This window comes from Argentina anserina, chromosome 5, assembly GCF_933775445.1.
Source record: "Argentina anserina chromosome 5, drPotAnse1.1, whole genome shotgun sequence".
NCBI classification, from domain to species: Eukaryota; Viridiplantae; Streptophyta; class Magnoliopsida; order Rosales; family Rosaceae; genus Argentina; species Argentina anserina.
Window position 1 is genome coordinate 10253630 of NC_065876.1, and position 12433 is coordinate 10266062.

At 39.3% G+C, this 12433-nt stretch overlaps 1 protein-coding gene across 1 annotated transcript; it reads right to left on the minus strand.

Moving 5' to 3' along the window:
- Positions 1–4021: 4021 nt before the first annotated feature.
- On the minus strand, positions 4022–5800 carry LOC126793282 (probable aspartyl protease At4g16563). Its single transcript, XM_050519750.1, has one exon. The coding sequence runs from the start codon at positions 5774–5776 to the stop codon at positions 4331–4333; it is 1446 nt and encodes a 481-aa protein (XP_050375707.1). The 5' UTR covers positions 5777–5800; the 3' UTR covers positions 4022–4330.
- Positions 5801–12433: the final 6633 nt, after the last annotated feature.

The window sequence follows — 12433 nt, forward strand, 5'->3', positions numbered from 1 at the left end:
GATGCAGATCAGTATAGAGAAGTTAATGTGTAGTACTCTAATTTTTCCTTATGCATGGAAGATTTCTGTAATATTGATGCTATGCATGATAGGTTCATCTTACCACCTTTAACATGGTGGGCAGTTAATGGAGCTTCAACACCGAGACTTCAAGCCTTAGCATTCAAGTTGTTTGGCCAACCTTCTTCATCCTTATGTTGTGAGAGGAATTGAAGTAGTTACAAGTTCATACATTCTGCAACAAGAAACAAGATTGCTCCACAAAAAGCGAAAATTTGGTATTTGTTCATAGCAATCTTCACCTTTTATCTAGAAGGAGTTAATCTTACAAGGAAGGTCCAATTCAAATGTGGGATATTGGAGGTGATCAATTTGATTCATTGGATGAAACTAATCTTGGGAAGTTTGAGTTTGAAGACCTTTCACTTGATGAACCGTCATTAGAGACCATTTTATTTGATAATATTAAACACAATAAAAATGAAGGTGATGTTTAAATAGTATTTTTATTATATTTGTGTTATTTCGAACTTAGAACACTAAGTTATTTAAATTATTTGAATTTTTTGAACGAAAAATCTGTTATAATATCTATTTATTTTTATTATATATATTATTTTATTTCGATATTTTCAAAACATACATATTTCTAAAAAAAAATGAAAACAAAACACTTCCGCGTTTTTAAATATTTCCCTTCTACATACTCGTATTGAGTCCATGCAGCCTAATTTCATATGATCCGCAATTAAGGAATAGTTTCTTACACATTATTAACTAACTTTATTTAATTAATTACATATACTCAAGGAGCTTTAGAAGCTTTTCCTTCAAATATCTTCAACAAATTTGGGCCATGGCATGTCGACAGTCCCTTCAATTAGCTCGAAGAATAGTCCACTTTAAACCCTTACCAAGTGTAACCATCTCAAGACCGTGGGGACCACAGTGGTACAAACGTGGAAAGCCCACTAGAAGCACACGTATGGCGACAGCATGAGCTAGCTGTATCCAGTCTCACAGAGCTTTGGGAATCCCTACGCTGACGTCATGCCCATGGACCTGGTTCGCGGTTCGTGGCGGCTTTCTTTTGCCATTTCTCCACGTCAGATATTTCAAAAGAGAAGAAGGTAGGGAGTTCCGGTGCGACCAGGCCTACAGTTGGTATGCTGGAGCTCTGTTTGATTGGGGGGTGGGTGGGTAGTTGTTAGATGAGTGATGATTGTTTGATTCCAAAAGTGAGATACCGAGGTGGGGGCCTACCTTTGAGATGCAGCCAAAAGCCTCAGAGGCTTTATCTGAGAGGAGAATAAGAATCCAGTTGTGTACAGCTGGCTTCCAATGATGAGTTTTGATCAAGCCATCAATGGTTGCTTCGAGAGGCGTAGAAGCCTTAAGCAAACGCCAAAATGTGAAGAGAAGGTATGATTTGTTTATGTACAACACCACCGGCTTAATTTTCCGATGTGGTCGGCCGGCAGGTGAGTTGGCCGTGTTTCAAAATCTGATCGATAATTCGATATCAACTGTGTTGTTGTGAAACTAGATCAAAGGCCTCTGAGTTTAGTTTTTTTTTTTAAAAGACCTCTAAATTTAGTTATATTCCTTATCTTCGTTATTCTATTGTATTTCTAATTACATGAACTTTAAGGCTCGCTCTTGACATTGTGAAACTTTAATTGGACTCAATTTTCATATTGCAATATATCAATCACACGAACAGAAACAAATGTTTATGATGTAACATTTGATGTTGTAAATTAATTGGCTTAAATTTAAACTATTTAGAATCTCATATTGAAAAAGGTCAAGAGTCATCATTTGATAATAAACAAGGTTCAAAATATATTTGATATATCTGATATATGTTTCAATATGTCATTTTAAAAAAAAACGATATATGTTAGGGGAAAATATTTTATATTTTCCCGTATCTGTGATATTATTCTGATAATATAAAATATCTCAGATATTTACGATATATCTGATATATGTGCCGCTCAAACAGGCACGTGTGACCTCACACTCAGCCCCAAAACCCCGCCATTTATCTTCCTACACTGTCCTAGGTCGATTGCCTAGCCCCTACCGCCCTCACCTACTCCCACGCGCTGCCACAGACAGCGGCACGCGCACCACCACCACCTCCGCCCAAACTTCCTCAAATCAACAAACTCTCAACATCAAAAACGTAGATCACAAGGTGGAGATCGTAACCATACCTTCAGTTCGCTCCAAGTCGGCCAGAAACCGCCGGAATCGCCGCCGCAAGATCCTGGATCGGGGATTAAAGATCGGAACTGAAGCGGCTCGTTTCGAGCCTCACCGCTGGTGGATTTGTGTCGAGGAGGAGGTGGGAAGACTCGTCGTCGCAACCTTGAACCCCAACGTCGCCGAAGACGTCGAGTTCGTTGGTGCCGCAGCTGTGCTCTCTCGGTGTGGCTGAGACACCCCCAGGGTGGGTTGCCACTTACACGGGTCGATATGGCTCGGCCGTGCGGTCCCAACGACACCGGCGGTGTCGTGCACGGTGGCCAGAGGAGAGAGATTGAAGAAGGAAAAGTCGAAGGAGGTGGTTCGGGTCGAGGGAGAGGAGAGAGAAGCTCGTGGGAAAATTGAAAGTTTCCAAAAAAGTCCTTTTATAGCCTTCCAAAATCGGAACCAAATTTCCGTTGCTAATAACTTTCACATAGGACATCCGATTAAGGTGTGTCACGTGTCCACGAACTCGTATCGACGAGCTCTAGAACTTTCGTGAAGGAAATTTTCGGAGATGAGTGACGGATAAAAGTCGACTTTTGAGCCATTGAAAACGTAACGTTTTTCCACCTTGATTTCCGAAATCAGTTTCATTTGCAAAGACATCGATGAAAAGGCGTAAAAATGTGATTTTATTCGAATTAACAAACTTAATAATATATAAGAAATTATGCGAATTTAACTCAAAAATTAGGGGTATTACAGACTTATACCACACACACTAATATCGAGGTTTTTTTGTGGAAAACCTCATACCCGAACTCTACCGGAAATTGGGAAGAATATCAACATTATTAGACTCGCGTGTGGGATTGTTGGCCATTTCTGCACAACATTTGATACGAGTATGTGATGTTGTCATGAATGAATTCAATGCTATGATATGTACTAATGTATTTGATGAAGTCATTACGCAAATTCATCATTGTCTAGTAATGGCCGCGATCGAACCAAGTAAGACGAAAGAGCCTGCTAGACTTTGCAGGGTGCCATCCACATCATGGGCGCTCCATGCCTTACTTGAGACAGAGACTACGTCCAACTACGATAAGGCCATAAAACGTAAGTAGATATTCATTACGGTGAACAGTCTATCCAGAGTAAAGAAGATTCAGGTCCTCGAACCTCGATGATCGACCTAGTTTGCTAGCTGCTCCATCATCTTTATTCATTACTTGGCTGAGGCTCCACGCCATGAAATGGAAGGTTGCTTTGTACATTATTAGGCTCTATCATAATAATCATCTCATCGTCGATCACCAGAAACAAAATTAGGACGCGCACGTACATCATGAATTATTGTACATACAACTTTGACGGGGAATGCCCAATCAACCATAACCTTAGACTATATTTAGATGCAAATATGAGTTTATAACTAAAAATATCCAAGCGGGAAATATTATCACCACAAATACTTAAAAAGCTATAGTGATGGAACAATATAAATTCACATTTAAGAGTAGTCAATGTATGGGACCGTTAATGTATATGTAGGACTTGTACCTTTTTTTTTTAGGAAGAGACGAAAGTGTCGTATATTAACTCATGCCAACATATATAGTCATTATATATCCGTTTGTTATCACTTAAAAGAGTAAAGGACGGAATACATTAATAAACAAACACAACAATTAGCAAGTATAATCAGACAAACTCCTCCCCTCTCTGGGGACGCCAAATCAAATTCGTAATTGCAAATTTAGCTCCTTGCTTCAATCTTGTGCAAAGTATACACAAGACAGTTCACTATAAGCACAAAGACAAGTAAAGAATTTACAGTCATATTCATCTTGGAATTGAAAACATTACTTATTTTTGTATGCACCTCATTTTTTGCATCTCCACTATCAAAGCCTCATATATCAACAATCTACAAGTACACATCATCTAACAGATAATGCAAACGATGAAGTGCATTACAAGCAAGAAACCTCCCCAAATTTACAAATGTACTACATAATACCCGAACCCGCCTTATTACCCGAAACCCCACCCGTAAGATCTCCCACACGTGCGGTCAAACCCCTAAACTCCACTCCAGTTGACCTCGCCCAAAAAGTCAACACCTTCACTTCTGGTTTAGATTGTCCCACAGCAATGAACACTGCCTCTTTGCAAACCCAACCCTATGCTTATCCAAATCATAAACCACCTCAAACCCTTGCTGCTGGTAATTCCCAAAAATGGCCCCGGGCCCACCTCCTGACTCCTTCTCATCTCCGCCGTTCATCAGCATCCAACACCCCACTTTCCGCGTCCTCCCCACCCCATCACCGCCGTCCGTAAACTCGTAAAAATAGTTCTTCCTAGGTAGCACCACACTCGATTTGTTCCCCACAAAATGCAAAGCCACGGCGGGAACTTCCATAACGCCGTCGTAGTAGTAACACGGCCCGAGCCCGGTCCCTTCCTCGACCTGAGTCGCCCGCTTGTGAACTCGTCCGACACGGCGGTCGAACTCGGCCACCAACGAGTTATGAAACCGCTGCGGTAACATAGTGAACGTCGTCCCCGAATCCACCACAACTCCGCCTTTCCCTTTTCCATCAACTCTTTGGAGAAACTCCGGCGCCGGAACAACTCTTTTCCCAATAGATATTCCGGCCAAACCAACACAGTAGAAATAGGGGTGTTTCGGGTTGTAAAGCATGGAGGTGTAGGTATACTCCTCAGCTCCGTGGATATATTTCTGATCGTACCGGCCGAGAATGAGCGGACTTGGTCTCCGAACACGGTCCTGGTCAAAGGAGTGAGAAACTAAGCAGTAAGAGAACTGGTTACCGAGGTGGGGAGAGGACCTGGCGAGCTGTGCCGGAAGAGAAAGCAGTCCCCGGCCGAAGCCGGCAACTCCGATCGGCTCGCCGAGGGCAGAGTGGGAACAACCGAAAGTAAAGTTGGGAAGAATGAGCGGCGGAGTTGACATGGGGATTGATAAGCTGTATTTGAAAAGCTTGGAAATCAAGCTTCCGTCGCCGTAAGCATAGTAAAACGGCGGGCATTTGAAAGAGGAGCACTCGGAGAGCTCAATGGACTCGAGGGGACAGTTGGCTATGGCGCAGAGAGAGCGGGAGCTGAGGGCGGAGTGTGCAGCGGAGCAGGAGTGGGAGTCGCATGAAACGGCGGCGCTTTGGGGGATTTTGGGCGGGGGGAAGGTGGAGTTGGGCTTGCCTTCGCAGAGAATGCACTCGAAGGGAGAGCAGGGGAACCAGACGAGGTCGCTGCCGGTGTCCATGTAGAGGGAGATGGGCTGGGGAGGGGTGGAGCCGAGGGTGAAGGAGAGAGTGTAGTCGCTTCCCGGAGCTAGTGGGAGAGAGACTTGGCTGGCTTTGCGGTGGTGTTGGTGATGGCGGAAGCGGGCGGTGGAGCGCGTGGCTGTGGCTTTGAGGAGGTGGTGGGTGGTGTTGAATTGGGTTTGGGAGAGGGAGTGGGTTAGGGGGAGGAAGAGTGTCTGGGAAAATGAAACAGAGATGTAAGTGAAACAGATTAGTAGAAACATAGGAGTAAGAGATGCCATTGAAAGTTTGAAACAGAGTAGAGACTAGAGAGAGAGAGAGAGAGAGAGAGAGAGAGAGGTGTGAAGGGGGTTTATATAGGGGTTTTGGGGAGTGAATTTAGTGTTAGTTCTGATGTATATTGGAAATGGACTAATCTAAAAATCTAAAATCTTGTTGATTAGCAGAGGGGATTTGGATTTGGCATAAAAGTAGGGGGATTTAACAGAAACAGAGTCTAAGGGTGTGACTGAAGTTTCTTCTACTTTGAACACGAATTATAACATATGATTTTTCCTAAGGTTTGATCTTATCATCAACTTTAATAACTCATTTTGACCTAATGTATTCATATCTATCTGGCTTTAATCATTGTTGTTAGCTTTAGTTAAATAAAAGTACAGATATTCATGTAAGTGATGTAACTCTTTCATAATCAATAGGTTCAACTGAGGAACTGTTATTTGATACAGCTTTCTACCAAATAAGTCGGGGAAAGTCTGGTACTTCCAGCTTTGCCTTCAAACCTTTGCTTAGCTTGGTACGACAGAACAGCGTCAAGCATTCAAGGTTGTGATTAAAGTTCCTTGGAAAGTAAAGTTTCAACTCAAATTTTGGTTGCATAGTTTATGCCAGAAGGCTAAGATTTGGTCATTGATTTTTCCATGGATTTATATATTTTTTTGGGGGGAAATAGGTATTTAGCAACATAAGGTGTAACCCGCAAATAATACAACTAATGAAATCATTTGAAGCATTGCTTCTTTATTTTTTTATTTTATTAAAGAACACAACTAACATCTACTTCAAGCCGACTATCACTTGAGTCGCAAGCAGACCCACATTGACTCAAGGTTTTCCACCTTGTAAACCCACAGTCATCGACCTTAGGTCTCGAGATGATCCAAACTCTCATGGAAGCTGAGACTTCATACCAACGCCATATGAATCTGTAGGTTTCCAACTCATCAAATTACCAATAAGGGACTTTTGATTGTTGGAGCTTGGACTTGGGTGAGGATCTCATTTAAGCAAGTGCTTTATCATTTTTGTTAACCGTCATTTGTATATTTTTCATGATTGTAGTGCAACCCTAAAGTATAGTAATAATGACTTGAGTTTTTATTAGGAGATTCCTCGGCTATATCAGTACACAAGTTTTGATAGATTTGAAGTTGGCTCCATGAAATGGTAATTTTATTCATGCTTCCAACTAGTATTCATGTATATTGTATATCGAACTAAATGTACTTAATAATTTATGGACTGGGGAAGGCCACCAAACTAAGTGCCGTCGGCACCAGTTCTAACAGAGGTACTTAGATTCCGACGATGGTTAACTCAGGTGAAGGGATACATGCTTTGATCGTGGGTTGGACTTTATTGATCAAGCTCATTTGCTTCCCTCTCTCTAATGTAGTTTGAGTTGGACTTCTCGTGGGTTTTTAAGCTAGTGCCTGAGTGACGATCCCTTCATCTTTTATGTGGGGTATCCCTTGGTGCGTTTTTGGTTGAAAGGTACACCGTTGGGTCTAAAATCTAATACATACGTACCAAGTCATATCTTAGTGTTGAAGGTTATTTGCTTTCTTGCTTTATTACTTTTGCGTTTTAGCTGGACTCAAATTTTTTTGTTTCATATAAGTTTTTCCATTCGTAGTCGTAGATAAAAATAAGCTTCTTTCTTTACAATGTACTAAAGCTTGCTCTTGTCTGATCTAACAATATTTGGTCGTAATTGGCTTACACCAAATGATGTTATTCATTTTCCTTAAAAAAAAAAACTAAATCTACTTAATATATGTGTACTGTAGTCCGTATAACTTCTCATATATGCACACCAATGAATTTTCTGTGTATCTCTTGTATGCTGTATCGATGAACTTCTCTTCCATGTAAATGTGCGCTTTTTCATTTTTTTGTGCTGTTTCAAAATGGCTGGATTTCACTACCAAGAACTTGAGAGTTAGTATGAACATTGGTAATGCAACTAGCGGGCAATCTAATCGGGAATATGAAGCTCTAACCTGTACAATCATCTTTAAAAACAAGAACGTCCAAGTGAGAAGCACAAGTCCACAGTAATATATTGACACCTCATCCCGAGCGTCTATACTCCCCTAGCCACTAATATGGATTATGGCTGATGAGTGATGACAAGCGACCACTCGCTTAAGATTTGTACCACAACGGCACAACCAGTCAATCATAGCCACCTTCTCAAACTCACCACAGAATACGCTTAATCGATCGAAGAGGCTGCTCATATATACTCGTACGTCATAGTTAGTTCTTAATCACCGTTAAAATTATCATAAAACAGAGATACATATATAGATAAGAATGCGCGCGTAAGAATGGTAGGACTCTATGACCTAATAGTACTGCAGCCACAAATAAGTAACTTATAAACGATCGAAATGAAGTTTCTAGTAGTGAAACTCAGCTGGCTCGCAAAAAAAAAAAAATTTAAATGTAGGTAGTACTTAAAAATAGTTAATTTGTTATAGCAACTGGTTACTAACTTATCCCTATCTAGAGAAATGGTTACTAACTTGTATCATCTTATACGTACACCTGGTAAGTTTGTAGCTCATGGGTTTGTTACCCCATCTATGTATAAATACAAACAACAGGTGCATCATTTTTACTAAGCATGAGAAATCTGCTTCAACGAATTTTTTCTCTAAATTTGTCGCGTCGATTTCTCCTTGATCCGAACAGAAACTATGAGCATTTTTCTCCAACAAGCAGCGCATACATGGGAGAGGAAATCGACGAAAGAGAAAAGCAGAAGCAAAAGAGTAAAATTTCGGCTACCGGCAAAGAATAGATCAATGAGAGCTGCAGAACCAAGATCAACTACATTCAAGAAAAAATCGTATGCTTCTCAGTTGAAGGTGTGGTTGGGCAGAATGAGACATCCAAGAGCAGCAGACGTATAAAAGCTGTGAAACTCTTCTCAATAATGTGTAATTACTTGAAATCTATCAAGAGTTTGATAATTTATACCTTCCATGAAAGTCTTCATTCTTATGAAATGAAACAGTAACTGTACGTGGAATCTGGTTATCGACGGCTGGTCAAGAAATTTAGGCTTTATTGATTGAAGATGTTAAGAAATGTCTATCCTAGTTTCAAAGTATTTAGTCCCTATATGTAATATCAACATGGAAATCGTGCCACTCATAAGTTAATTTGTTCTTCGTTTGTATTAGGTTTTGCCTTTTGTAAGGAATTCGATCATTTCTTTCATATTTGCGACCTCATTCAGGTTTCAAAACATATTGGCATTCCAGCCTTAAGCCATGTACGTACCTCGTGGAGTTGTGAACTTTCATCACAATTCCAAAGTCTGTCCCAACCTAATTGGTGAAGAGACGTATAAAAGTACTATTTCCACATCTATGCTAAGGTTAACGTTCATCGATCCATGACCTGGGTGAACCCGGCCTAATTGTTTTGTGAGTGGCATACTATTATTTTACATGCACATTGAAACTTTAAACCGATTTTAATTATACATTTGTGTTGTACTAGATAAAATTAAAGATGAACGATTTGTTAACAATAGGTCATCAAGGTACGTACGTCAGAAATGATTCAGATTATAAAAAACCAAAATTTATACCACAAAACTGGTGTCGGATGATCCAATACAGGCTTTATAAAGAACTTTATAGATGCTCTTAAATTGCAGGCTTTTTTGAGTCACAGTAGAATTATTATCTTTTTGTTTTTGTTTTTTTAAGAAAGTTGAGTCACGTACAATATTATGAAGGTGTTCTGCATGTCTGCTTAATTCATGCTACCAACTTTTTGAGGAAAAAAAAAAGAAAAGAAGAAGTTATAATCAGCAATTTCTTATTCAATTTGCGGGGTAAATGAATCTGGCCCTTTAAAAACTGATTACTTGAGAATTGCTAGTACTTACCCGTAATAGAATCAGTGGAAGAACGTAGATTTTGGGACTTTCTTTAACCCATACGTAGAAAATTAGGGCAAACAATTAAAACGTAGAAATTAAAAATTAGTTTAAATATAGTCGTATTTTGTAGGAAGTTGTTGTCATTTATGTTTGTACTTAAACAAGTACGTATAAATACGCTCATTTGTTTATATTGTTCATAAGAAAATTCATTAAGCAATAGAAAGAACAGTTTCAGAGAGGAAATATATAGAGAAAATATATATTTCCTCTCATTTCACAAAGTGAAGTATGAGTATATTTCTGCAGCACGCGGCGCATACTTGGGATGATACACAGAAAAATGAACACTACGGCTCACCCTCAGATGAGCATTGCAAAAACCAGAGGGCTGCAGTTCGGCTTGCGAAAAATAATGCAATTGAAGTTGATGAAGCAGGATCTCCATACAAAAAGAGTTCATATGCCAGACTAAAATTTAAAAGCTGGATGGCGAGAATTAAACATAAAAAAACGAAAGGGGAGACCAAACGATGACCATACAAAAGTTTCTCCTCCGATCGATCATATGAAGTTTTGATGCGCAGGGATTGTTAAGTGTCCAATCTCTTCACACTCAGTTAGCCGCATTGGTCTTGGACGAGCAGAGATGACAATAGAGCTCGCTGTAGACCATTTTGCTTCATCGGCCTTCTTCTTCCTTGAATCTTTGATTTGTATGATGGTGTATTGGTGTTCTTCCTCCTCAGAGGGCAGCCCGTCTATTTTCTAATTTGTTTTTCTTTGTTATTATGGCAAGAACAAAAGTTTCTCATGTAAAGAGATAAATTTGAAGTCTTAGGTTAAGAACTTCTTAGCAGGGGCTCTTCTTTTATTTATCGCCTCCTTTTCTTTCATTATCGCCATTTGTGAACTCTTTTTTTTTTTTTTGGGGTCTGAAAGTGAACTTTTTTCTTTGTTCAAGTATTCTTAATAATAGTTAGGTTTTCTCAGCGTCTCCCATTTCCCACTAGCTTTCAGCTTCATTCCCGATAACCAGCACCGCTCAAATGCCCAGTGCATGCATGGCCACCAATCAAACTCGGGATTTTGGCCAGAAACCAAAACCAAAAAATCATCGATCAGAAACCAAACATATAGTAGCAGCCATTTTTTCCCCTAAATTTGGAGATTAAAAAAGTGTACATGCACAAAAGGGGTTGTTCATACACACGTAACAAGCATGCATGATCGATGGAGACGTATGCTCGATTGGTCGTAGTACTTGTATCATAGCATGTACGTGCGTGTATGTCTATTTACAGCAATATATGCATGCTTGTGGAAACAGACGTCTTCTTTATCGCGATCGATTAGTCGATTCAGTCCTATTGGATTTGGATCTTTCGAGTAGATACAGTTCTGGCATGGTTTTTAAATCATGGATACCATGCCTTTCGTATACTTAATTAATTCCAGAGAAGAGCTAGGAAAATCAATGGTCATGGGATTCCTAGTTTTTGCCCAGCTTATCCTGCTACTCGGGTCATTTTCATGATTCAAAGTTTATTGCTGTAAGCCAGCTAGCTATCTAACAACGCCTAATGCTCACCAGACAGTGGCATATATAAATATGCAGAAGGAAAAAACATCATTATTAGTCGTCCTCTAATTTAATCTGCTTCCAATTATACGGTTTGTTCTAATTAACTACGAAAGTTTAGGGTGCCGCGCCGTTCAATATATATTTATACAAATCTGTTCAGACAACCTTCAACAAAGCATATTGGAGGTCTCTAACAACTTCTTTTAAATATGTGAGTGAGGATCTGTTGAATGAGTATATGATTAGTAAAAGCCTAGCTTAAAAAGGGTTGGTATGCTTGGCCTACTGGGATTATAGATAGGTGGTCTCGTGTAATTTTCTAAATATGGATAATACATATACATATATAGTTTTATAGTTTATACCCACCCATTGTGTCCGGCAGTAGAAGGAAATTTGGTTTATGTTGGGCATACTTTGACGATAATTAATCATTCAAGGATCAATAATGATGGTCAGTACGTGAAGCAGCTAGCTAGGTAGATGCATGCAGGATATATCATATACCATTGCCACTCAGAAGGTCCAAAAAATGGACCAAATTTCTTGCTGATTAATTAGTCTTGTTGATGAAACAATATATATTGCTGCAGTTCACTGCTCACCTAGCTAGAACTGTGGACCAAATCCAGTTGGATTTCAACTTTCAAGTAGTATTCTGAACCTGGAGTTCATAACCCTATATTTCTGAAGAGGTAGTGGTACGTAGAAAGTTGAAACTATCGTTGAGTATGCCTTCAAGATATATATTAGCTAGCTAGCTAGCTTTCACAAAGTTGAAATTTTTCAGAACTATCGTAGCATTACGTGACACTGCCTATTGATCTACATTTCAAATCACAATTTGACATGTAAGATTTAATTAGTTAAATTATATTTAAGCTATTTTGTCAAAACTATTTTAAGTTTCTTTCTAAAACCCTACATCCTACACGCTAATACCCTAAACCCTAAACCTAAATCCCTAAACTATATACTCTAAATCCTAAACTCTAAATTCAAAATCATAATTCAAAATCATCAATATCCATGAAAGTTATTTCACAAATAATAAAAATATGTTAAATTATAATTTTGTTGTAATAAATTCATGTGTCGAAATATAACAGATAAAGAGGACCACTAGGAATTGTGTCATGTGGTACTATGGTGGCATATAAAAATTTA

Coding starts and splice junctions, on each gene's coding strand:
- LOC126793282 (XM_050519750.1), bottom strand. CDS start 5,776: ATGGCATCTCTTACTCCTATGTTTCTACTAATCTGTTTCACTTACATC.